Below are 25008 nucleotides of genomic sequence, written 5' to 3' on the forward strand. Positions count from 1 at the left end.
CCGCCGCACCCAGCCATAGAGCAGATTTGAAAGTGTTCGCAGGTTGCGCTATATTAACGTGTTCATTTGTCCGTTCATCCGTTCATTCCTTCAGACAGGGGCTCCTACAGTCCAGGCTGGCTTCAGATCTACACTTTAGGCAGCAGTGACCTTGAATTCCTGAGTGTGAGCTTTCAGAAGGCATTTGCCCACACGTTTGGCTTGGTTCTTTTTCCTTGTAGCTCAGGTGTATTGAGAATCACGGGGAAAACCAGGCCTGGGGTAGCTTGACAGTTCCTATAGTGGGAACAGAGCGATGAGACCTCTCCCTGTGCTGGGTAAAGCTCTGACGATTCCTTCTGACCACACAGGTAGCACTGAGGGTACTCTTCCCCGACCGCTACATTCTGCAGGGCTTTTTCCGCCCTAATGAGACAGGTGAGTACCTGCGGGGGGGCCTGTGGAGGGTCGCTGTGCCCGCTGGGTAGTTGCAGGCTGCCATCCTTGTCCACTCAAATGGCAATCCTGACCCAAGTCAGGACTTGGCTGATTCTTTGCAGTCCTTAGTCCTGTCCCCAGGGCTCATGACCCTGAGTGTTTTGGACTTGACTAGGTAGGAATTCTCTCAGAAGAAGGCGTCAAAGTCACCAGAGCTGATGGTCTGAGTTACAGCAGGGAGGATGGAGTAGTTCTAGGCCTGAGCCCTGGAAGAGCTCAGCTAGAGGAGTTGGGTGCTTAAGAGGCACTGGGGATGCTGTGGGCTTAGCTTGGCATGGCTGTCAGCAGGCAGCCACTCTTGCCTCAGGATTCGGATCCTGGAAGCAGTCTGTGCTATAGTCTCCATCCAGACTGACCGTCATTGGATCCCCACATCTAGAGGGGTGCTGGGTCTGTACTGCCAGGGATGGCCCTGGAGCTGATGTCTCTAGGTTTCCAGCAGGGCCTTGGCAGTGAGTGTTGGAAGAGTCTGCTGATGCTCCCCTTTCTCCACAGTGGGGGACCTGCGAGACTTTGTCAGGAGCCACCTGGGAAATCCCGAGCTCTCCTTTTACCTGTGTGAGTCTCTGCCCCTCATCCTGCCCCTGCTCCACCTGGCACCGACCTCTTTCTAGTCTGCCGGGTGTGACCTCCTCTCTGGGCTGGAGCTTGTCTGGCTGCCCAACCCTGTGGTCCCTTGGAGGGAGTGTCAGTGCCCAGGTCCCCACCTGGGCCCCTTTCCCAGTCCCACCCTGTGGCTCAGGCTGCAAGGGAGACAGTGGATCCAGGAGCATAGCGGCCACCAGGGTGGTGAGAAACCCCTTGAACAGCAGAGGTGGGGGGATGGCCTTGAGGTCCTGAAAGACAGCACCTCTCTCCACAGTCATCGCTCCTCCCAAAATGGTCCTGGATGACCACACGCTGACTCTCTTTCAGGTACAACTGCCTAACAAGGGTGCTGCTGGGGCTGGCTGTGCTGGGAGGGCAGGGCGCCATGCTGCGGTTGGGTTGGGAAGGAGCGCCCTGGCAGGCCCTGTGGGTGGGTAATAAAGCCTTTTAGAGCCGGTAAATTCAGAGGGAGCAGTGAGCCTCTGAAGTTGTTTCTGACAGGGCTTTCCAACCTCCTCCGCTTCCTGCCTGGCCCCGGGGTTGGGATGGGCCTGCCCAGCTCCTGCTCTGCTGTCCTGGCCTCTGGCTGCTCTGGGACACCCGCCTCCTAGCATCTGAGTGAGGAAGGGGCTTGGCAGCTTGGTCCTGGAGTGGTGCCGAGAGGAGGGCTGGGGTCCCTGGCTACTGTTGGTCCTTATCTCTGCCACCACCTCCTGGGTTCAACCTTTTCCCCAGGACCCGTGGTGATCTCTGGTAGGAATACCATGGTTGGCCCCAGGCTTTGCCTTGGGGCCTCAGGAGGTCCAGAGAGCTCCTAGGCAGAGAGGCTACTTGACCCTGTGCCCCACAGAGCCAGGAGGGATGAATGCCTTGTTCTTCACCCCTGGGAGAGCAGCTGGGGCCTCCCTAGCCCCTCTGGCCTAATGGTTTTCTTTTCAAAGTCTTCAGATATTTTAATTAACAACAGAGGCGCCTGAAGGCCTCTACAAAGGTCTGGGTTGGGGGTGACAGACTCCACTGGCTGCCTGGAGCTGCCACCCTTGGGGTAAAATGGGAGCAAGCAGGCCAGCACGCTGGAAGTTCACCAAGGGCTGTTGAGGGAAGAAGTGGAGCCACATGGCTTTGGAGTAGCGGAAAGTAGGGAGGTACCCGGAGTGGGCCTGTGACCCTGTGATTCCCTTCTTGGCTTCTGAACCTCTTCCTTCATCTCTGCCCCTCCCAACCTCCCTGGCCAGCCTGTTGATAAACATTGAATCTGGAAGACGCTTTGGGATCGAGGGCCAGTGCCCAGTCCCCCTCCCCCCCCAGCCAGGATTTACACGCACCCCCCAAAGCCCCAGGGTGCCTCTCATCCGCCTCTGCCTGATTCCCGGTGACACTGCCCTGCTCCTAGCAGCCGCCTCCTTTCATCTGTCGGCTCTGTCTGGAGCCACTGGGCCTCCCGAGGGGTGGCATCCCTGCCCACTCCGCTCTGCTCCGGTAGGTGAGCAGGCATCGTCCCTGGAAGCTGGAGCTGGGCTGGGCTCTGCTGCCTCGGGTGGTCCACAGAGACCATCAGGGGTCCGTGTGGGCAGTGCCACTGCCTCAGGGAGGACTAAGACCACAAAAAGGTGGGAGCAGAGCCCTGTTTGCCCTGTAAACTTGCTGGGCCTGAGCCCTGGTCCCCCTGCTTTGCCTCAGTCCACCTTCTTGCTCAAGGCTTTGTGGGGTTTTGTCGATGCCACAGGGAGGGAAGTCAGGCAAAGCAGGAAGCCTAGAGACCCTGTGCCCAGCCCCACACAGCCTGCTATACTTTCTGTAGCTTGGAGAGGTCTTGTCTTTCTTGCCCTCTGGTCATTTGCCACCCCCATCCCTCTCTGAGCTCTAAGTAGTCCTGGGAATCTAGGGGGAGGATTGTAGCTTGAAACTTGTAGTCAGGTGGTCAAGTCTGTCCACTGCTTCTCTGTGTGTGTCTGTGTTGGGGGTGGAGAGAACGGGTCAAAGCCTGGGGTCCTGGCCAGTGTTAAGTTCCAGTGTGGGGCAGAGTGGCCCATGGTGGGCTATGGAGTGAGCAGAGGGTGGAATCCCATTTGTTGGTTGTGATGGTCTTCTGTCCACTTGTCCCTTGTTCCATTGGGGCCCCCGAAACCCAATCAAATGGGCAAGGGTTTTAGTGTTGGGCAGGCACTGAAGGGTGACAGAGGATGAGTTCACCCAGGAGCTGGTCCTAGGGGCCTAGAGGGCCCCCTTGTGGGAGAGAACTCTCTCCCCATGCTCTCCTGAACTCCTGCCTCAGGCTGGAGGGCATCCTGTCTTCAAGTTCAGGGAGAGGTGCTGTGAGGCAGGCCCTGGACTCTGTGCTGCTGACAGCCAAACAGTGTCCAGAGGACTCCTCAGGCCTGCAGCTGAGTCTGCTGAGACCCCAGCCAGGGATTTCCCTGTCTCCTGTCATTGGAACACAGGCCACTCTTCCTCGGAAGGAGACCTTACCAACAGGCTGTCCCTCTATTCCCGCCCTTGAACAGGCTTGATTCTGGCCATGGCTGGTATGTAGCCAGGCAGCTTGAGAATGCAAAACCCTGAAGGGGTTTGGTCCTGGGGAGAAAGAGGAAGATAGCAGCCTTGCTTTTGGTTATGAACCAAAGTGATGGCTGTTCCTGTGGTCCTGAAGAGGACAGAAGCTCCCACACTGTCACAGGGGACCAGCTGCAGGGGGAGGTCAGCAAGTCCACTGCCCTCACTTCTCCCTCAGCTGGGGCTGGGTGGGGCCAGAGCCCACAGCTGGCCTTTCCTCTCTGTGTTCTGGGTTCTGCCTGGCCCTCTTTGGGCTTCCTAAGCATTTCCAGGTAAGGGTCCAGTCTTGGAGCTGCCACATGGCAGCAGCCTCCTCAGTTACTTCCAAGGGAGCCCCCTTGACTGGAGCCCGAGGACAGATGAGATCTTGTGGATGTGCCAGTCAGGCTCCCAGAAGTGCTAGAAAGAGTGAGGCCATGGCGTGCCTGTGGCCCCTGCTCAGTTGTTGGCCCTGAAGACTAGCCATTCTGGGCTGAGGAAGGCCTCAGCACTGTCCTCCCCATGCCCCCTGCTTGGATCCCTGGCTTCCTTCTGGCGCCTGTCCAGGGGCACTAGGGCAGCCCCCCGCCCGCCCCACAGGCCTCCTCTCACGAGGCTTTGATCGCAGACCTCACAATTGCTGTTTCAAAGCCTTCACCGCCCTTGTTTGTGTCCCTCTGCTGCCGGCTGGAGGCTGAGGTTTCAGCGTTCCTAGGCCTGGCCTTTGAAGCTTGCTCTTATTAATCTTTTAACATCCCCCCCCAACCCCACCCACCCCGCCCACCCCTCCAGCCTGTGGCACTCACAGGAGCCTGAAGCCGCATGGAAAGAATGCCCTCAGCCTGCAGCTGCAGCCCCTTCCCAGGTCCTGCCAGGCTCCTGGCTGCCCTGAGTCTTTGGCCACGTCAGCCAGCCCCAGCCGCGCCCCCCACCCCCCTCCCCCAAGGCACAGAGACTGAAAAAGAGGAAAACATTCTGGTGTGTGATACTAGGGCCTCTTGGGCCCCTACAACTCTGGGCTGTGCTGTCACGTACCCTGTGACACGGGGCTCAGAGGGTGTCCAAGGGTGTCAGCGGAAGCAACCCTATCCATTTCTCACTCCCACGCCACACCTGTGCCCAAGAAAGCAGGGCCAGTCCCTGGTTAGAAACCCCATATCCTCCACCCCCTTTGGTAGATGTGGGTTAGAGGCTTTGATCCCAGGCATTCAGTTGCATTTTTTTTGGGGGGGGGGGGCGTTTCAAGACAGGGTTTCTCTGTGGTTTTGGAGCCTGTCCTGAAACTAGCTCTTGTAGACAAGGCTGGTCTCGAACTCACAGAGATCCGCCTGCCTCTGCCTCCCGAGTGCTGGGATTAAAGGCCTGCGCCACCACCGCCCAGCTTCAGTTGCATTTTCAAAGCACTAGCTATCCTTGTTTGGGAAGAATAGGAGGAGCTTGTGCTGTTCCTGGCTCCAGCTTCCTGCTTAGTCCAAGGGTGACAACCCTGCCTGGGCCGGTGTCACTCACAAGGAAGCATCTCTCAGCTCATGGCGTCTCTAAAGCAGCTTGATTTTGGGAGCCAGCCCTTGCCTCATGCCTGGACCTGTTCCCTAGGGCACTCCTGTCTCCCAGTGCCTCTGGGTACATTCCTAACTATAGAGATGCTCCAATCCATAGCCCCCCACTCTTATTTGGGGGAGGCATAAGTGGGGTGAGTTGTATGTCGTGGGGCAGGTCTTTCCCACTTTGGTGTCAGGCTGGTGGAGCAGACCTGCACTCAACAGCTCTTGTCTCCTCTGACCGCCTTGCCAAGGTGTACCCAAGTCATAAGCTCAGTGCACCGTGGGCTTCCAGAGTGACATAGGAGATCTGGTACTGCAGCTGGGCAGTGGAACATGGAGGAACCACAGTCACACTAGTGAAAAGTGGTCCACGAGGGTAGAGTGCTAGAGGAAGGGATGGGATTGTCTTTGGGAGACCCCAGCCTGCTGAACACTGCTGGTCTGGCCCTCTGAGCCCTCCCTGCTCCCTGCCTTCCTTAGGCAAACCTCTTCCCTGCTGCCCTTGTGCACTTTGGAGCTGAAGAAACAACAGGTGAGTGAGGCTTCACCTCTGACCCCTGCCAACAGGGCTCACCCAGAATCCCAGCTTCCCTGATGTCCAGATCAAGATTCCTTAGAAAGCATTCACACTGAGGGCCTTGTGGGCTTGGGCATCTGCAGCCCAGTCCCCACCTCCCTGGGGCACTGGGTGGAGGTGCAGGTCTCACCGTGACTGAGGGTGGCTCTGGCCTTGAAGGTCTCTACCTGGAGCCTGGACTGCTGGAACACACCGTCTCCCCGTCTGCGGCTGACATGCTGGTGGCCAGGTAAGCTCCTGAGGGGTTGGGAGCCCCGCCAAGGCTGTGCCCACCACCTACCCTTGGCCTCTCACCCCTAGGTGTATGGCCCGGGCCACCGGGTCCCCACCTCTGCTGCCAGCCCCTGACCCTGTGTCCCTGGAGTCCGAACCAATCACTGAGGAGGGGGCATTGGGGCCCCCTGAGCCCATTCAAGGGGCAGCCCAGCCTGTGAGGAGAAGCCTAGGCAAAGTGCCCAAGTGGCTGAAGCTGCCAGGTGCCTGCCTGTCCCGTACTGACTGGGTAGGAGGGTGGCTGGGCAGTAGCCCAGGAGCGGGTGCTCACTCTGGTGTTTGTATCACAGCTGGCAAGAGGTGAGAGCTACCAGCCCAGAGAGGTCCTTCATCAGCCACAGGATCCCACCCCACCCACCCCGAGCAGGAATAAAGACTCGCGCTTCTCTCAAGGCCCTCCGATTTTCTTTTCTGCAGAAACGGCCCTCAGGCCTCCATCCAGCTCAGTCTCATTCTCTGCTACCCATAGGACCCCTGGGAATCTGGCTGGACCACAGGGTGTTTCTATTTTAAAAAGCTGAGGTATCTCTGAAGGGCTTGAGAAGGCCAGAACCCTGGGCAGGCCAGCTTCCTCTTCATTTATATCTGACCTCATTAGCTCCTTTACTGAATGGACCGAAGCGTAGGAGGAAGCCTCCTTGGCAAATTATCTACAACCTGGGGCCATTCCAAGCTTCTGGCATACAGCCATAGAGGAAGCAGGCACTTAACCACAAAGCTACCTTTGGCTGTGCCTGGCCTGAGGTATTCTGGTAGCCCTGTCTGTATGCCTTCAGTAGGACTGCAAGTCCAGTTCCAGCACATAAGCTGGTAGGAGCTCTGTGTCCACCAGCCTGCCAGAAACCTACTGAGGACATGGGCACTTAGAGCAGCTCCATCCACCCAGCTAAATCCAGTCTGACCATGGCTTTCAGAGGTTGCCCTGAAGTCTGTCTAGGCCCTTCAAGAATAGTCATTGTCCCTTGGTATTATATGCCTTTCCTACTTGTCCTCCTGCCCCCACCTCTCACTGATACCACAGTTCTACCACTGGCACTGACCTCCTAACTCCTGGGTGCTCCACGGTGTCCCCACACTGGACTGACTGGGGCGCTATGTGTCGGGGTTAGCAAGACGCCCTGCATGTCTCCTGGAACTGGCCTGCCAGGGCCGGATCAGAAGGCTCAAGCCTGGATTGGGCTTCCAAGTCAGCCTCTTAGCTGCACCTCTCTGAGGGTGCGGCCTATCCCTTACCTAGACCCAGACTGCAGTTGGGCGGGGCTCAAGGTTAGCCTTTCTGCAGCCCAGCATGGCCACAGCAGGCCCAGGCAGCAGATCTGGTCCACTCATCCTGTATATCCTGGCTCTGCTGCCCCAGTGAACCGGTGAACCGTTACTGGTTCACAGAGACATTCTTGGACTGCACTGCCTACTAGTGGCAGCTGCTGTGGCTGTGGCAGGAGTGAGCCAGCCACATGTGTGCAGGCTCTGGTTTTACGGCAGCGTGTGCACACATGCTGTTTGTCATCCTGTCCTTTCTGAGCGTTCTGCATTTGTCCCACTGAGACGGATGGAAGGGAGCGTGGGGCTCGGGCTTTGAAGCAACTAGACTGTGTGATTAATGGCAACAAGAAGGCCAAGTCTCGGAGAGATGGTGTTGATTTATTGATGTTGCTTTGTAAGAACAAATTTACAGCTCAGGGAGGCATCCTGGTCCGGTGGTTAAAAGCCACACAGCAGCTCTGATGGAGGGGGGGCAAGAAGGCAGCACCGCCAGCCTCTGTTTATAATGAGTGGGGGTGGTGAGGGTGGGTGGCTGTGGGAAGGCTGCCCACCTTCCCTGCACCTGTCTCACACAGACCCCCAGAGGCCATAGCTAGGGAGGGTAACAGCTCCTGGTGTCCTCCCGTTCTCTGGAACCTGGGGAACTGGATGTCGATGCTGACAGGACTTCGTCCTAGACTCTGCAGGCCACAGGCCAACCTCTAGAAGTCCAGGAGCAGCTGAGGGAGCACCTTCTCCAGCTGATCCACATCCACGATGTCTAGGTCCTCTGCCTGGGCCTGCTGCACCCCACGAACAGCGGCTTCTGGAGAAACACTGAGGTGAGCTGGGGGGAGCCCTTACCAGGCCTCAGAGGAGGCCTAGGTGGCTCCTTAGTAAGTGTGAGGGACAGGACTGAGGGTTGGCCATAGCTGAGAAAAAACCCTTAGCTTGTCTACTGAAGAATAAAACAAGGAGTCCCCATTTTCTGGTGCTGTGGGGGCCCTTGGCTCACCTACCACGAAGATCTTCAAGAACTCCGCCATGAGCTGCAACGCGTCCCCACTGACTGGAGGGAAAGGGCAGGTTGTGGGGCAGACAGCCTTCCTCTCCTCCCTGTGCCCCACAATTCCTCCCCACCCCACTGGCGCCCCAAACCTTTCGTCTTGCAATCCCTGAAGTGCAGGTGCAGTACTCTGCTCACCAGCTCCTGGAAGAAGGGAGGGGAGTCAGTGCCGTTCCCAGCAGGTCCCCCAAGAACCAGCTCTGGGTGGTGCATTGTTGTAACTTGCAGCTAGAACACTGCCATCCTTTGACCCCTTCCCAGGTTGAGGAGATGAGGCCGGCTGTGCTTGGAGGGGGGGGGGGGCTGTCATAGGGGCTGTCAAGAAGAGCTTGAGACACTTGCCTATAGGGACGGGAGCACAAGAGATGGGGGAAAGTCTGGGGACATCATTGCCATTCCTCGGAGCTGAGGGACAAAGCTGCACCTTCACTGCTGGGAGGGAATCCTCCGTCGGGCCCGGGGGTGGAGGCTCATGCTCCTAAAGCGGGCCCTGGCAGCGCTGAGGAATGCTGACCCTTTAGCAGTCTATCAGCACGACCTAGCTTGGATTACTCCTGCACAGACAAACACACACACACCATGCTTAGCACATCAGAACCAGGCTGTGGCCAGAGGGGTGGGTGACTGGACAGATATCCGAGAACACTTAAGCTTAAGAAAGTTGGCAAGAAGTTGGAAGTCATTTCTAGTTGTAAATGAAGACACTTAAAGACTAGGCCTGTGATGGGGAAGCTTTGTTAACCAATCATCTTTAAGAGGTGGAACCTGTTAGGCATGGCTTCCTAGAGGCCAAGAGAAAACTGGGGCACTGACCCAGTGCGCTCTCTCTGGTTCCCCGGTGACACAGCTGAGCTTGTACTTCCCGTTCCTATTTCGTGAGTTTTCCCCTTATAATAAATAAAATATAATTGTTTTATCCTTTGGCTAGCCTGGTTATTTCCCGTATCAAGCTAGTTTCTACAGGTCTGGAGAGACCTAGCTGTAATGGTGCAATGAGTATTAGCGGTGGTGGCAGAAGGTAGGTGGCAATGTGTGCGATGAGGGTGAGAATCCAGAGGCTTAAGAATTCAGTGGGAAACCGGGCAGTGGTGGCGCACGCCTTTAATCCCAGCACTCAGGAAGCAGAAGCAGGCAGATCTCTGTGAGTTCGAGGCCAGCCTGGTCTATAGGGCGAGTTCCAGGATAGCCAGGGCTGCTACACAGAAAGACACTCTCGAAATTCAGTGGGGACACCCAAAGTGAAACATGAAGAGCCCCTGAGAATCTACAGTTTGTGAAGCCATCAGACCGCTCAAGTTTACCTAGTGAAGAGCAGAATGGGAAAAGGCTGGCAGCGGAAGACGCCTACCCAGGACCCTAGAAGTGGGTGACCTACAGAGCAAGGTGAATTTGGATTGACGAACATGAGCCCCGTGGAGGCCACGATACCCATTTGCTGCCGAGGGGCACACACAGGTGGGAATGGACATAGTGAGTCTGGGGCACAGGTGAACTGGTCAGGAGGGACGTGAGAGCAGCGCCACCTGCTGGTCCCCTGCACGCTACCAGAGAGGTACCAGGGAAGGCTCCACGGAATGTCAGCCCAGTCGATGAACGGGTGGATTAGGGGAAATCCCGTGGCACACAAGCTCGTTAGTGGTCCAGAAGGCCACAGTCAGGGATACAGGTCCCTCCCTCCCTGTCACTCTCTCCTCGGACAGCCCACTTAGCGTAGCCCAATGAATGCCCACAACTCCGATTCTGGCCAAAGCCTCCGAAACTCTGCAAGTACTGAGAAGCCAGGAAGTCCGCACCGGGCGCGCACCGGCCTGAACAAAGCCCACCCCTGACCACAGCACTCATGGGACGGAACACCTCGCTTCAGTTTCCCCCGGCGGATGGGCGATTCCTTGCACATCTGCTTGTCACTGAGAAATGACGCCGGCCCACGGACCCGCATCGGCCGTGCTGAAAAGGCTCTGTGGTCCCTCCCGGGAAGACCCCTTGTCACCAGCCTGGATCTACGGACCAGCCGCAGAGCACGCCCCGGGGTGCCCGACCCCCACCAAGGGCAAGGGGACACGGCGCTAAGGCTGACTTCGAGTCTGCACAGTGTCACGCGGCGAACCGCAACGCCCAAAGCTAACCTCGCACTCCTGTGGGCCTCACCTTCGGGAAGCCGCTCATTTCCTCCATGGTCACAGTCTCAGTGCGCGCTCTCCGGAACCCGCCCACATCCCAACCAATGAACGTGGAGCGCGTCCGTGAAGTCCCGCCTCCAAGCTCAGAAACCAATCACCTAAGGGTCCCCCCCCCCTTCTCCGCACCTTCCCTGAGTTCCCAACCAATGAGTCGGAGCGTCCTGCTTCGGCTCCCGTGGCTGGAGACCCAGAGCAGGCCGGCCCTGCGCTCTCATTGGTCTACCGAGAGCGCCTCTTCCGCGATGCCTCATGGGAGTTGTAGTTCCCATCTCCTTCCTGGAGCCCCACTCTCTTCCTGGATACTGAGGCGCGCGGGACCGCGTCCAGAGCACAGCATCAGCAACCCGAGGTCACGTCGCGAGGGCGGGCTAGGGGCCGCAGGGCCAGATCAGGGTACGTGCAACGCGCCTACCTGCTCTTCTAGGCCAGTGTGCTCTGCGCTCCGGCTCTCCCTATCACCGAACCCCTTCCTCCGAGCGGTTCTGACCTCCTCTCTATTCCACATTTCTAGGCCTCCCCTTATAGGGCCAGCTCAGCTCAACGCCCCTGTGTACACCCTCTAGGGAAAGGGGCTCCCAGTCATCGGCCTAGCAAGCTTACGCGCAGCCTGTGTTTAGGGGCATGCTTGCAAGGCCCTGCCAGCGTTCGGGAACATGGAGGAGTTCCGGCGCTCCTACAGCCGCCTGTGCAAGGAGAGTGGGGCTGAGCCCCAGGAGGCTGTCCTGCAGCAACTGCACCGGCTTCCGCGGGGCCGACTGGACCTGGCTACACAGAGCCTGACGGTGGACACCTGCAGGGCTCTGGGCAAGCTGCTGCATGACGAGTCGCTGTTGAAGGAACTTGTCCTCAGCGACTGCATGCTGAGCGAGGAAGGTGAGGCCGGTGGCCTCGGAGCAGCACCCGAAACTTCCGAGTGGGGTTCAAGCCCTTCGCCTCCAGGCTGGTCTAAGGGCCGATGTCCCGGTTGTGTTTGACCTGGGTAGCTGTTAGCTGGGAAGCCTGTGCTTTCCCTGTCCCCTCCCCTTCCTCCCTCCACGCCCCTTTGTTTTCTCCTTTCTTTGTGTACTTTAGCACTTTTTTCTAAGGCCTTGAAGCAGAGGTCAGTGTCACTGTAGAGTCACTTAACGTCTCCAGCTTTCACAGTTGCCCATCCTGGCTCAAGAAAGGTCTCGTTTGGCAAGCTAAATGTTTCTAACATGGCCTTACAACAAATGGGGAAACTCATTCCTATTGTGAACTCAAAACCTGGGTACCACCAGGACAAATGTCCCTCTTCTGTTTCTGGGTAGCAACCCTCTCTTCCAACTGCCTTCACGCAGGGTCCACACTGCTGTTCCAAGGGCTGTGTGACAACACCACTGTGCAGCATCTGGACCTAAAGGTGAGCAGGCCTGTACCCTGGGCAGTGGGGCCTGGGGTCTTGACAGCTGCTAGAGACTGTAAGAGCTCCCAATATCCAAGGTCTTAGGACTGCTCTCTGAGGACCCCGTGTGTTGGGCGTGTTTTAAAGGCAGAGTGTTGTTTTGAGTATGAGCTACATATCCTGGTCTCAGCAGAGTTCACGCAAACTCCAAGGCACTGGGCGCTATGATGCCGCTACTGTTAGGGAAACGCGGATCTGGCAGCCGTGCCTTTGCCCAGAGCTGCCTCCTAGCTTTGTGCTCTGCCTGAGTCTGTGGGGGCACAGATGTGCCATTCAGAGCCAGGGTAGAAAGAATGACTGGCTAGGGTGTTCCTTTTCCAGGGTAACAACCTCCGAGCTGCGGGAGCCGGGGCTCTGGGAAAGCTCCTCCGACAGAACAAGTCCATTCAGAGGTAGGACCACATCCAGGCCTCGCCTGTACGTCACCGCTTCCTCTCTGCGTGGCTCAGGGTTGGCCCCAGAGGATACAGTCCTGCAACCAGCTCACTTGGTCTTCACCCATGGGTGGATAGTAAGCCGGCTAACTCCCACCTGCTACATGCCCTGGACCCCATGGGACAAGTGTTCAGTTGAGCCGAGAACCTGTGTCCATCTTTCCCGTAGTCTCACCCTAGAGTGGAACAACCTTGGCATGTGGGACGATGCCTTTGCCACCTTCTGTGGGGGCCTAGCAGCCAACAGCACCCTGCGGCAGCTGGACCTCCGGAACAACCAGATCAGTCACAAGGGGGCAGAGGAACTGGCCTTGGCCCTGAAGGGAAACACCACTCTCCAGCAGCTGGGTGAGGTCTCCTGAATTCTGCCGTACCCCCGTGAGACGCTGGGTTATCTTAAGTCGTACCCTTTCCCTCTACTCCTGGCTGTGTTGGCAGCCACAGGCAGTAAAGCACAAAGGGAGCATCCTGGGCTGGGCCAGGACCTCCCATCCAACCGAGTGACAACAGGTTTCCTTCCAGACCTGCGCTGGAATAACATCGGTCTCCTGGGGGGCCGGGCCCTGGTGAACTGTCTCCCCAGCAACAGAACCCTGTGGAGGCTGGACCTGGCTGGGAACAACATCCCTGGCGATGTCCTGAGAGCTGTGGGTACGGACGCTCAGGGCTGCTAGCTTCTTAACAAGCTGGAGCAAGGCATGGAGCCCCAAACAGAAGCCCATCCACCACGGAAGGGTGTGGCTCAGGGATCATGACGTGGAGTCCCAGGGTATGAGTAGCTGGCGTAGGTCAAGGGGAAGGCAGCTGAAGACAGGCAGCTTGCTTGGTGCTTACACCAGGCTTCTCTCGTCTGCTCACACATCTTAGCACCTGTGTGCTAAGTTGAGCCGAGCTGTGTGGTGAGGGGGTGCTGGTTTCACAAGCAAGAAGCTAAAGCCCTGTGGCTTAAAGCCTTGCTCTGACAGCCATCAGATGGACTGAGCCCCAGCTAGGGAGGCTTCCTTGTAGCTTCCCCCAGCTTCTCCTGAGTTTGTGTCTGTGCTGTATGTAGAGTGGACATGAGTGGGGACGCCAGAACTCACTGTTATCTGCCTAGGAACCCCGAGTTCTTACAGGTGATATCTTGGCCTCAGGCTCCGCAGTTTACCACGTGGTAGTGCCCACCAACGTCTGAGCTTTTCAGGACTGGAGTTGTGGGTCCCAGACTTTGCCGTATTCCCTGCTGCCCGTGCCTGACCCTTCTGTCTTCTCCAATGTCTTCTTGTTCCCAGCCCTGTATCTGTGTGGCCATAGTCCTTATAATTGTTTTATGTTTGATCTTCTTGTTTGTCTGTCAAAGACAGTCTTGCTATGTAGCCCAGGCTGGCTTTGACCTCATAATCCCCCTGCCTCAGGTGCCTAAGTTTAGGGATCACTGGCATACAGTACCACATCGGGCTTATAATGCTGTCAGTCTTGTGAGAAGATAGTACCTGTCCCTTAAAGTCATACACCCCTTGACCTCCAATGGGGAAGCCAGATGCTCTAGGCAGTGCCCACCTTTTGAGGTAGTATAGCATCTTCCCCATTTGTACAAAAGACCTCCTGTCCCAAGGTCCTGCATCACCTAGTCCTGTCCTCAACTGAAACGCTTAACCCAGGTGCCCTGGATGGGGCTGTCTGGTTGGTTGTGGAGATGTTGTCTTCTCTAGGGTGACATGGGAAACACAGGACTGAGTTGGTCATTGCCCCTAATGTCAAACCCGGTGGATAACGTGGCTCTTTCTGACAGAGCAAGCCATGGACCACAACCAGGACCGGCTCACTGCCTTTCGGGAAAACAGAGCCCGCACCAACATCCTTAGCAAGGAGGTTCAACACCTCCAGGAAGAGAAGTCCAAGCAGGTGAGCAGAGGGCCCTCACTAGCCCTGGGCTCTGCCCAGCCTGGCGGCACACTCTTGCCCTCTCCTTTGCTCCAGGCCTCTGAGCCAAGGCAGCCCGGGGCTAAGGTGGCCTCCTGGCCCTGCTTCCTGTGTGCTGACTTCACCACAGAGCAGCAAGCAGGCAGGGAGTTCTAGCCTCCAGGCCTCCCTCGGTCAGTCAGCCCACCCTTGTTTTGAGTGAGACAGTGAACTGAGTCCTTTGCAGCCTGACTCTGTGGATGGGAGCCTGCACTTCTGTCCCTGACCGGCGTAGGTTCTGCTTCTAATGCTGTCTTGACTGACTCTGCCTCCAGTTTCTGGATCTGATGGAGACGATCGATAAGCAACGAGAAGAGATAGCCAGGAACAGCAGGTGAGTGAGCTGGGGGTACCCGCGACTCAGTGCCTGGCTTCTGACTGGAGCAGGACCTCACCTGGGCCCTGTCTGTTACAAGGCTGAAAACAAGGTCATTGCTCCCATCCAAGCAAGGGGGATGGCAGTTAGTGGCAGCTGTGGGGTGCTTGGCTCTGGCCTGGTGCACTCGGGGATGCTACAGACATAACTGTGCAGAGATCAAGAGCTGCTGCCAAGGCTGGGAAAAAAGCCAGGGGCTCTGGGGTTTGGCTTTCCCAGCGCCACCACTCTGCCCACAGGGCATCGGCAGCACGAATTGGGCAGCTTCAGGAAGCCCTCAACGAGAGACAATCCATCATCAATGCCCTCAAAGCCAAGTAAGGAGAGGAACCCTCAGACACCTTCAAGACATATCACCGTGCCAAGAAGGGAGAGGAGGGGACGAATGCTTCCTGGGGTTTGAGTGGGAACAGAAGACCTCTGCCAAGCAGGTGACATTCGTGACTGAGCTGCACGGGGGCCCGTCTTCCTCTTTGTAGGCTGCAGATGACAGAGGCTGCCCTGGCTCTGTCAGAGCAGAAGGCCCAGGACCTGGGGGAACTGCTGACCACAGCGGAACAGGAACGACAGAGCCTGTCGCAGAGACAGGAGAAGGAGCGGAAGCTGGAGCAGCAGGTAGGAGCTGGGCTGTGTGGACTAGTAGGCGGACGGAAGTGCCTGGCAACAGCCCAACTGGAAGCGTCTGTCACCTTGCCCTTCTCACTCAGGAAGCTGCAGATCGGGAATCTAAGCTCCTCAAGGACCTGTCTGCCGCCAATGAGAAGAACCTGCTGCTTAGAAGCCAGGTATGAGGGGGTGTGGGTTTGAGAGGGTGTGGCCAAAGGGGGATAGCGCCAGCCACCCAAAGAGCCTAGGGTAGTGTCGCGGGGCTGGGAGACGCTTCCTCTAGTGTTGCCTGCTTCCCAGGTGGATGAGCTGGAGCGGAAGATGAAGTCTCAGCAGGAGCAGCTGTTCCTGACCAGGCAGGAGCTGACTAACACATCAGCTGAGCTGAAGATCCGTGCTATTCAGGCTGAAGGTAGGCACTAAGGGCACAGGGGGCTCCAGGGACAAAGCCCCCCCACCCCGGGAAGACTCGTCACACTTTCCCATTGGGCCTCCAGAGCGCTTGGATGCGGAGAAGCGGAGAGCCAAACAGAATATGGAAGACTTGGAGAAGCTGCACTCGAAGGAGGTGCTGTCTTATGGATTCCCCTGGCTCCGCTGTCTCTGCTTGGGGCTTGCAGACCAGCCCTGTGTGCTGCAGCAATTCCCAATGCGCGCCCCTGGCTGGTGAACCCTGAGTTGATAATGCCAGAGCTGCAGGCAACAGTATCCATAGTCCAGGCCGCTGTGGGCTTCCTTGCTGGATGTCCTCCTCCAGAGCAGAGCCTCTGTCCTTGGTGCCCGCCAGGACATTCAAGTCAGGCCTTAGCAAAACGATACCTGCTCTTCAGGGCAGGGATCCCATGGGGTGAGGGCTAGGAGAGCCTGAGTTTGCTGGCCTCTTACCTCCCGCGGTTGGACAGGTGAATCACATGACCCGTCACCTGGAGGAGAGCGAGAGGGCCATGCAGGAGAGGATACAGAGACTAGAGGCGATGCGGCTGTCCCTCGAAGAGGTGAGACCACATGAGCCCTGGGGCACCCCTAAGTCTCAGCCTCGTTAGGTCTCACTATAGGGACCCACCCATCCCCGAAAGTTCAGAGACTAGAAATGACATTTTACCCTCTTTGGCAGTAACTAAGCCCTGCTCAGTGAGCAAGGAACGGCTGTGTGGTTCTGAGGCTATTTATGGAGAAGTTCTCCCAGCCTGGCTGCCCAGTGGCCTGGAAGGAGCCCTGGGTCAAGGGGGCAGCGCATTTTCAAGACAGGCTAGTGTTGTCTATCCGCCACGCAGGAGCTGAGCTGCTCGAAGGCAGCGGTGCTCACTGAGCGTGGCCAAGCCGAGGAGGAGCTCATCAAAGCCAGGAACCAAGCCCGCTTGGAGGAGGTGAGCTTCGGCCACAAGTATGTAGGGGCCAGTGGTGGCACCTTGCAAAGGAGTCTGGTTGAGGTGGCCAATGGGGCTGTGGGCCGCAGGACTAGAGCTCAAGAGATCCCAGCAGCCAGCAGGGCTGTGGTGCCGCCCGTACTGCCTGAGTAAGAGGAAGGCTAGAGATGATAGCGCTGGCTTGAGATGCCCAGCAAGAGATGCTACTGGATGCAGGACAAGTGTAGTGGCTGATAACTTGTGTGACGCCGTGAAGTCCTCTCTTCGGTCCTTGCAGAGGGGTGGAGGTTAGTCCCCACACAGTGTGTCCCTCCGCCTTTGAGCTCAGACTGGGAGCCCTTCATGGGCAGCAGCCGTATCTCCTGCCCACAGCAACACCGCCTCGCTCATCTGGAGGAGAAGATTCGGCTCCTGGCACAGGCAAGGGACGAGGCTCTGGGCACCTGCCTGCAGCAGAAGCAGACGGTAGCTGAGTCCCAGGCACGGGCCAGCCAGCTGAACCTGCAAATGGAGGGGCAGCAACGGCGGCTGGAAGAGCTGCAACAGGTAGCGTGGACTCGGGGAGCACAGACTCCAGGGGTTCATCTCCGGGCTGTAGGCTCACCTTCCCCAACCCCATCCCAGGAGCTGAGCAACAAGGAGCAAGAGAAAGCGGCTGAGGTGACCAGGGTCAGAGTGGAGCTGCAGGAGCAGATGGGCCGTCTGCAGGCTGACCTGGTGGCCCAGGAGGCGCTGAGGGAGAAGGTGGCAGCCCTGGAACGGCAGCTGAAAGGTTATCACATATCCACCTGACAGCTGAGCTTGGCCCTGGGGTGGGGTGGGGGGTCTCCCCTCGAGATGCACCCCTTCCTTCCTGCACCCCCCAGACAGGGTTTCTCTGTGTAACCCTGGCTGTCCCCGAACTCACTCCTGTGGATCACGCTGGCCTCCAACTCAGAGATCCGCCCACCTCTGCTGGGGTTAAAGGCGTGGGGACACCCTGCAAGGCACCCACCCCCTCCTTACTGAGCCTCTCGCTTGCAGCGGTCGGGAGTGAACACCGGGAGGCGCTGCTGGACAGAGAGAGTGAGAATGCCTCTCTCCGAGAAAAGCTACGGCTCAAAGAGGCAGAGATCGCACGCATCCGGGATGAAGAGGCCCAGAGGGCAAGCTTCCTGCAAAACGCTGTCCTGGCTTACGTGCAAGGGTCTCCCCTGAGAGCCCTGAGTCCCCCGAAGTGAAGGGAGGCCGGGAGGCCCGGAGCGAGTGCAAAAATGCTGCATCCCATTCTCAAAGGCAGGCCTGGGGTTCAGAAGCCTTAGCTGCAGTGTCAGGGTGGGGTTCTGCCATCACTGGTGCTCACGGGCACACTTGCCCATCCAAGGGAGTTCACCCGCAGCTCACCGCTAGCATAGGCGAGACGAAGTGCGCAGGAACGCTCTCAGACGACCCAGTCCCAGAATCACAAACCGGAACAGGACTGTGGTAGGAGGGAACAGAAGCCCCCACGGCAGGGTGGAAATACATGACTTTTGTACTTGGTAACACATTTGCGTCCAGTTCCTTTCTCCTGCACCCGCTGCCCCAGCCGCGAGAATGAATCTTCCCGGGTTGGTACTCGGTTGCCCCAGGCAACTGGGAAGGCCATCTCTGCACTGGGTCTGTAGACACGAGGGTTTCTCAGCTGCAGGGTGGGCTGGTGTCCCTGGGAAGCATTGGGCTTGGCCACCCTGCACATCCATTTCGGTGGCATCACCAACCTGAGCCGCGTTGTACCACATCCTCGTTCCTGGGTGTGGACCCTCAGTCTAAGCCTTCGGGGTTCAAGGACTGGATAGGGCTCCGCCCCCACCGCCGCTGCTCGCCCCTTGCCCCGCCCCGCCTGCGCACACTCGGCTGTCTTCGCACCCGACACTCGGCGGCGCTCGGCTGTCTCCGGCCGCTCGCTCGGCGTTCGGGTCCGCGGCCGCTGCGGCGCCGGGCATTTCTCCGCAGCTCGGCTCGCGGCCGCGCCCGCCGCCGCCCGGCCCCGCGCCCATGCAGGCCATCAAGTGTGTGGTGGTCGGCGATGGGTGAGTGCGCTGTCCCGAGCCTCAGGGGCGGAGGGGCTGGTAGGCGGCTACGGGGTGAGGTGAGGTGGGGCGGGGCAGACAGACGCGGGGTCCTGGCTAGACGGTTCCGCCGCTCCCCCACCGTAGCCTGACCGCGTGCGTCCAGGGGCCGATGGGGTGGGGTCAAGCGCCAGCTGTCCACCTTCCTCTTAGCCCGGGCACACCTGATGCTACCCGGCCTCCACCCCGGTGCTCACTGTGGGTGGGGCCGGGCCTCACCTGCGCTGATTCCTGGGTGGCTCCACCCTCGCGCTAGCCACCCAAGGTGCTGGGAGCTCTGACGCCCCTGTGCATTGCCTGTGCATTGCGGCGCGCCTTCTCCAGGATTGTGAGCCCTTGCAGCCGCGCCCACTGCTGTGCTCCCTGGGAGGCTAGCCTGCTCTGGTCGGTTTCTATCAGCCCCAGGTGGCTGCAGATCTGCAGGGCTACGACCTACTCACCCCACCCCAGTCACCCAAACTAACCTCCTTCCCTGCGGGAGCTGGCTGCCCTTGCGGGGAGGAAAGGGGCGGAGGCTCGGCCCTGGAGCCACGTGGGCTGAACCTCTTTCCACAGTGCCGTGGGGAAGACTTGCTTGCTGATCAGCTACACGACCAACGCCTTCCCGGGAGAGTATATCCCCACAGTGTGAGTGCATGGCGGTGGGAGGTAGCTGGAGCTGGCCACTAGAGGCCAGTTGCACATGTACGGGACCTCCCCTAGGCTCCAGGTCTTGTTCAGGTGACCCTAGTTTTGGGTTTCCATGGTGAGGCTGAGGCGCTGGCCAGAGTTTGGGTTGTGTGGGCTTCAGAACTCGAGCCTGCTGGCTGGGCGCCAGTAGCCCGGCATCCCTGCCCAGCCTAGCCTTTCCTTTTTGCAGTTTCGACAACTATTCAGCCAACGTGATGGTGGATGGGAAGCCAGTCAACCTCGGTCTGTGGGACACCGCTGGCCAGGAAGACTACGATAGGCTTCGGCCACTCTCCTACCCTCAAACCGTAGGTGGCAAGAGGGCTGAGCTGGGTGGGTCCTGGATGGGGAGGAGACACATACTGCTTGGACACCCTTTGGTCAGTTCTGTCTGTCCCTCCCTCTGAAGGATGTCTTTCTGATCTGCTTCTCCCTGGTGAGCCCAGCCTCCTTTGAGAACGTCCGTGCCAAGGTAGGGTGGGCCAAGGGGTCCTAGTAGAAGGCACACCCCTGCTGAGAAAGGGTCTCTGCCTGTGATCTTTTCTGCTGAGGGAGACACTGAAGGTGTCAGGGTGGACAGCTCACAAACTGGCCTTGGGCGCTAACTGAAAAGCTGTGGGCAGTCTCCGGTCTCCCTGGATGGGTATCTTTCTTTGCTGCCAAACCCAAGAAACTCCCAGTCACCTTGTGATACAGGAAGAACCCCATGCGTCAGGGGAAAAAAGCCCCAGGAGCTGGGGCCCACTTTGGGCAGAGTAGGGGCATAAGGGTCTCTGAAGCCTGTGACAGGGTCAGAACCTCTGTTCCCACAGTGGTACCCAGAGGTGCGGCACCACTGCCCCCACACACCCATCCTTCTGGTGGGTACCAAGCTGGACCTGCGTGATGACAAGGACACCATTGAACGGCTGCGGGACAAGAAGCTGGCGCCCATCACCTACCCACAAGGCCTGGCCATGGCCCGAGAGATCGGTGAGTAAGTGTGGGGGGCACAGATTGGGAGTCTGCTTGGAGGTGGCCCTGCCTGTGCCGCTACCCCCTCTGCTGGCCCCTTTCTTGCTATCTGTCCTCCTCCCAATGTTCCTAGGTTCTGTCAAATACCTGGAGTGCTCAGCCCTGACCCAGAGAGGTCTGAAGACGGTGTTTGATGAGGCTATCCGGGCAGTACTCTGCCCGCCTCCCGTGAAAAAGACAGGCAAGAAGTGCACTGTCTTCTAGAACCCTGTCTGGCTGGCCTGGCTGAGGAACCCTCGGGTTGAGCTGTCCGGTGTCCCTAAGTCTGCTGTGGGAAGTGGTGTGGGCGGGGAGGGGAGCATGGGGACAAGGCTGGGGTGATGGGGTCCTGTCCCCTGTGCCTCCTTTTTCTGGGATATAGCACCAGTCTTCCCTGGTTCCTTTGGGAGGCCAGGAGGGAGCAGGGTCTCCCTCGGGGCTGCAGGGGTGGGTCCAGGGGAGCCCCAGGATGGGCTTCCCTGGAGGGGAGGGTGGGGGTGGGTTTTGTTCATCATGTCCCAGGAAAGGGCGGCCCCTTCTTATTTTATACAATAAACATTCACCACCTGCTCTGTCTCACCGTCTGCTGCGCTGTCCACCGTGGTACCCGCCCTAGCCTTTCCCTGAGGGCAGAGGAGTCCAACATTCCTAGGGGCACTACATTTCCAAAGGAAGCTCCAGGGTTTACACACCCTCGGTGAGGGGAAAGACACCACACGGGTCAACGCAGGGGTGGGCACACTTAGCCGTGCACGGATGTCATGCAAACCTGAGCCTGGTGGGACCCTAGGGGACACTTCGGCATCTCTCTCAGAGCTGAGGAAAACCGGCTATGAAAAGGATGGAGCCTGGCCTCTGTGAGCCTAGCGGGCCCACCTCTGACCGGTATGAGATGCTCACAGGTTGCTGAATTGGAGGGAGGACAGCCCATGAGACCCAAGAGTTGTGGTCCGGAACTCGGACTTTATCCCAGAAGCTGAAGACATTTAATGCCGGGAGGTTGTGGCGCACGCCTTTAATCCCAGCGCTCGGGAGGCAGAGGCAGGCGGATCTCTGTGAGTTCGAGACCAGCCTGGGCTACCAAGAGCTAGTTCCAGGACAGGCTCCAAAACCACAGAGAAACCCTGTCTCGGAAAAAAATACCAAAAAAAAAAAAAAAAAAAAAAAAAGACATTTCTTTCCCTGGAGCAGACTTGAGACCAGAGGATGCCCTGCAGGGATGCGCTCTCCTCGCAGGGAGGCATGCAAGCTGTTCATGCTGACTCAGAGGGCTGGTTATTCCTTTTTTTTTTTTTCTTCAGGAAGTTTGCCAGCCAGTTGTTAAACAGCTCTTATTAATAATTAAATCACATAAACTTACAATTAGCTGTGCTGAGAACAAGTTAGCAAATTCCTCATTTCCTAATTGCTGAATACATGTTGCCACCCTTTGGGCCTCATGTTATTGTATGTAATGGGGTGCTACTGTGGGCCTCTTCGCCTCCACGTCCCCCCAAATGATATCAAGTGGACAGCTTGACGTCAGCTGTAATTCAAGTTCCACACCGTTCAATGTGGCAAACCTCATGGACTAGGGCTTGGTTTATCAGTGGCCCGGGAAGGGAGACACTACAAGTTAAATAAACCAGGACCCTCTCATTATGCTTTAAATAACAAAAAGTCATAGGAATGTTCAAGTTTTAGAAAACAACAAAAGTCGTTCAGCTCATTGGTTATATGTCTGCCCCCTCTCTTTTGGTGGGTGTAACACTCACTGGCTGGAAATTAAGGTCTGTCTGTTGGCATTCCCGTGAGAACCATACAGAGCTGTTTGTTTGGTTTGTTTGGTTCTTACCAACAATCCACAGCTCCACTCCAGAAACCTCTGAACAGGCTATCTTGAGGCAAACTGACCAAACTCTTGAGGATCCAGCCTCTTGAAGGTCCTACCTTGCACTCCCTGCGAGGGAGCTGGCCAGGCCTGAAAGTGCACAAGAACCAGGCTATACCTGCTTTGGATCACAGACAACATGAAGATCTCTGCCTGCCTGAGCACACAGGCTGACAGAGACGTTTATTGGTGGGACGGAGGGCACAGTGTTCTGAGCATAGGGCTGAGCAGAGTAACAGTGGAGGGGGCTCAGGTGGCCAGGAAGCCACCGTCCACCGGCAAAGCACAACCCGTGGTCATGCCACTTCGGTTGCTCAGCAGGAAGAGGATGGTGTCCACCACGTCCTCCACTTCTGTAGGCAGGATGAGGTCGAGAGCAAAGATGAAGGAAAGGTTGCCTCATCCTGCAGCCCCAGCCGATCCCCAGGCCCAGGCAAGCCCTAGGCCTGCTGGTACGGTTCCCAGTCTGGACTCCAGCCTCGCTTACCAGCGAACTTGCCAAGTGGGATGCGATCCAGCATAACTTTGGCCTTGTGGGGGTCACTCCAGTTGGTCCGGCCCATGGGTGTCATCACTACCGTGGGATTGACTGCATTCACACGGATCTGCGAAGAGGCCAGCGAGTTATAAACAACGTGTGAGGGTACCCTGGGCTTAAGGACTGACTGGAGGAGTTGCCCCGGGCCAGCGCACCTTGTGGGGTCCAAGCTCCAGGGCCATCATCTTGGTCAACATGTCCAGGGCACCCTTGGTGGAACCTGTGAGGGAGGGTAGCTCTAGAGGCCAAGAGCTGGCTCGGGAGTGGGGGTGGGGAATCCGACACAGCTGGAGTTACTCACAGTAGACACTATGGTTGGTCAGCGCCCGCTGGGAGGCCTGGCTGGAGACGTTCACGATGGCTCCTGGGACTCCCCGAGCTATCATGCCCTTGGCCACAATCTGAAATTTTGAGGGTTATAAAACAGAACTAACCTTCTACTTCAGAGTTCCTACTCCAGCCAGGTAGGGCAGCTCACCTGAGACACCTGGATTACAGCCCGAAGATTCACGTTGAAGGACCTAGGAGTGAGTGAACAGCCTGGTGAGGGGCAGGACTCCTGCTGCTGCATGGGATGGTCCCTACAACCCCTGTTGGCTCACGTGTCACAGGCCTCCTTAGTGATCTCCAGGAAGGGTTGCAGCAGAGCCACACCGGCGTTGTTCACCAGCAGGTCCACCGGTCCCACATTGCTTAGGGCCCGTTCTGTGGCCTCCCAGTCTGCCAGGTCCACACACACAGGCTCCACGCCAGGACACTGTGTGTATTGGGGCAAAGCAAAGCCGTTAGCAACTGTGTCCCAAGAAGGTACTGCTGCTGGCCTTTTCTTCCTGGGGAAAGGTAGCTAGCAAGTCTGGGAGAGCTGGGCCTGGAAGGGAGCTTTCTTTTGGAAGGGTCAGGGGTTCCAGCCTCAGCAGCAAATTCGGAGGCGGAACCTAGAGCTGAGAGACACAGCCACGCCTCCGGGCACGCATTTCATTTCCTCCCCGCCCAGCATTCTTGGACCTAGGACTGCTCTCTCCGCGGACCTTGCATTTTCTTCCAAACTCAGGGAGCCAGGATATCTAGATGGACCCCCGACAGTTTGCGAGGTCTCGGATCTAGGAGTGCAGAGGGCTCCCACCACAACACCCAGCGCCAGGCGCAGGGAGCAAGGCGGGCCTGCAGTGAAACACGCTGTGTGGGTGTAGGGCGTCAAGGGGCGCAGCGTCTCACTCGGAGACCGTCTCCTCACCTCTGGACACAGTGCCTACCTCGCTAACCAGGCTGTCAAGGTCCGCTCGTGTCCGGCTCACGGCCACAACATGTGCACCAGCCGCCTGCAACGCCAGCACAGTGCTGCGCCCGATGCCTGAGGCGAGCGAGGATTAGTGCGGGTACCCCCTTTTCAAACCAGCCGGACCCCACCAGCACCCCTCTCCTGCCTCCTCACCTTTGCCCGCGCCGGTGACCAGCGCCCGCCGACCTGCAAGTCCCAGGTCCATGGTGGCCCAGCCAGATCGAGCTGGAGAAAGATGAACTTGGAGTTCCGGAATCGAGGGCGGGGCGAGGAGAGCCAATCGCGTGGGCTGCGCCCTGAAAAGGGCGAGGATATTAAAATAACAGCTCCCTCTGTCGTGCTGATTGGCTGAACTACAGTGGGCGTGACCGAGGCGGGGCTGTGTGAACCACGGGACACAGCTTCTCAAACTGCCCCGGACAGATCCAACTACAGAGCCTGGAATCCGCTTAGCCTTAGCGAACTCTGGTCAGCATGGTTTTCACTGCCAAGAAGATTTCCATGAGAAACAGATATACCAGTTTCCCCAAGCGTTTCACGGATTTTCGTGAACCTGAGAGGCGCGTCCAAAAACGTTTTATGTGCTCTTTCCCCAGGCCTGGGAGTGAGTTGCACTTGGGAGGCCAGCCTGGTCTACAAGAGCTAGTTCTAGTTCTCCAAAGCTACAGAGAAACCCTGTCTCAAAATAAAAAAAATAAAAATAAAAAAATTTAAAAAAAATTTAAAAAAAAAAAGCGGGCAGGAAAGGAAGAGATAGGATTGGTTTGCACATGGAAACTGGCCAGACAAGCATCGCTTTCCAAGTCAGTAACAGATTAATGAATGTCCAGGGGTGCACTGTGTCTCCCTATGAAAATATTTTGTGGTTAGGGTCATGGTGAGGAAGACTGGAGCTCTGAGGACCTACCCTGGCCAGTAGTAGGGATCTGGTGAGAGCCGTGAG

General features: G+C 57.6%; 5 protein-coding genes across 14 annotated transcripts in view; 3 read left to right on the forward strand and 2 right to left on the reverse strand.

Annotated features, from left to right (window-relative positions):
- Positions 1–7455, forward strand: part of Aspscr1 (ASPSCR1 tether for SLC2A4, UBX domain containing) — a 37962-nt gene extending 30507 nt beyond the window's left edge. Inside the window, exons 10-16 of the mRNA XM_050140093.1 lie at positions 351–417; positions 973–1035; positions 1340–1392; positions 5622–5673; positions 5878–5947; positions 6019–6194; positions 6282–7455. Coding sequence (XP_049996050.1) covers positions 351–417; positions 973–1035; positions 1340–1392; positions 5622–5673; positions 5878–5947; positions 6019–6194; positions 6282–6295 — 495 coding nt within the window. The 3' untranslated portion in view covers positions 6296–7455. The remainder of the gene's footprint in view (positions 1–350; positions 418–972; positions 1036–1339; positions 1393–5621; positions 5674–5877; positions 5948–6018; positions 6195–6281) is intronic.
- A 156-nt stretch (positions 7456–7611) lies between these two features.
- Cenpx (centromere protein X) lies at positions 7612–10591 on the reverse strand. 5 transcript variants are annotated; one of them, XM_050140097.1, is made up of 4 exons: positions 10426–10591; positions 8392–8443; positions 8249–8302; positions 7612–8056 (listed from the first exon to the last, which is right to left on the reverse strand). In XM_050140097.1, the coding sequence occupies exons 1-4, from the start codon at positions 10472–10474 to the stop codon at positions 7822–7824; spliced, it is 390 nt and encodes a 129-aa protein (XP_049996054.1). In that variant the 5' UTR covers positions 10475–10591; the 3' UTR covers positions 7612–7821. The 5 variants fall into 5 exon arrangements, with proteins under 5 accessions (XP_049996054.1, XP_049996059.1, XP_049996058.1 ...); XM_050140102.1 differs by having other exon boundaries at positions 10448–10574; XM_050140101.1 differs by having other exon boundaries at positions 7612–8059; positions 10448–10526.
- Positions 10592–10737: 146 nt separating this feature from the next.
- Positions 10738–18146, forward strand: Lrrc45 (leucine rich repeat containing 45). Of its 4 annotated transcripts, none has more exons than XM_050140090.1 (18): positions 10740–10872; positions 10991–11352; positions 11799–11860; positions 12224–12294; positions 12506–12684; positions 12859–12987; positions 14108–14220; positions 14553–14611; positions 14893–14970; positions 15133–15268; positions 15361–15438; positions 15560–15671; positions 15757–15827; positions 16162–16254; positions 16534–16626; positions 16999–17172; positions 17251–17398; positions 17650–18146. In XM_050140090.1, the coding sequence occupies exons 2-18, from the start codon at positions 11133–11135 to the stop codon at positions 17844–17846; spliced, it is 2013 nt and encodes a 670-aa protein (XP_049996047.1). In that variant the 5' UTR covers positions 10740–10872; positions 10991–11132; the 3' UTR covers positions 17847–18146. The 4 variants fall into 4 exon arrangements, 3 of the variants coding, with proteins under 3 accessions (XP_049996047.1, XP_049996048.1, XP_049996049.1); XM_050140091.1 differs by having other exon boundaries at positions 10771–10872; positions 11097–11352; XR_007591314.1 differs by lacking the exons at positions 17251–17398; positions 17650–18146 and having other exon boundaries at positions 10738–10872; positions 16534–16913; positions 16999–17135.
- A 141-nt stretch (positions 18147–18287) lies between these two features.
- Rac3 (Rac family small GTPase 3) lies at positions 18288–20830 on the forward strand. 3 transcript variants are annotated; one of them, XM_050140094.1, is made up of 6 exons: positions 18288–18677; positions 19272–19343; positions 19576–19693; positions 19771–19857; positions 20198–20357; positions 20473–20828. In XM_050140094.1, exons 1-6 carry the CDS (start codon positions 18643–18645, stop codon positions 20601–20603), a joined length of 603 nt encoding a protein of 200 aa, XP_049996051.1. In that variant the 5' UTR covers positions 18288–18642; the 3' UTR covers positions 20604–20828. The 3 variants fall into 3 exon arrangements, with proteins under 3 accessions (XP_049996051.1, XP_049996052.1, XP_049996053.1); XM_050140095.1 differs by having other exon boundaries at positions 19795–19857; positions 20473–20823; XM_050140096.1 differs by lacking the exon at positions 19771–19857 and having other exon boundaries at positions 20473–20830.
- Positions 20831–22376: 1546 nt separating this feature from the next.
- Dcxr (dicarbonyl and L-xylulose reductase) lies at positions 22377–24376 on the reverse strand. The gene is made up of 8 exons (XM_050140497.1): positions 24219–24376; positions 24040–24137; positions 23389–23543; positions 23265–23307; positions 23088–23187; positions 22942–23006; positions 22736–22853; positions 22377–22601 (listed from the first exon to the last, which is right to left on the reverse strand). Exons 1-8 carry the CDS (start codon positions 24268–24270, stop codon positions 22498–22500), a joined length of 735 nt encoding a protein of 244 aa, XP_049996454.1. The 5' UTR covers positions 24271–24376; the 3' UTR covers positions 22377–22497.
- Between the last annotated feature and the right edge of the window lie 632 nt (positions 24377–25008).

This window comes from Alexandromys fortis, unplaced genomic scaffold, assembly GCF_014885135.2.
Source record: "Alexandromys fortis isolate MF-2015 unplaced genomic scaffold, M_Fortis_MF-2015_v1.1 scaffold_39, whole genome shotgun sequence".
NCBI lineage: Eukaryota > Metazoa > Chordata > Mammalia > Rodentia > Cricetidae > Alexandromys > Alexandromys fortis.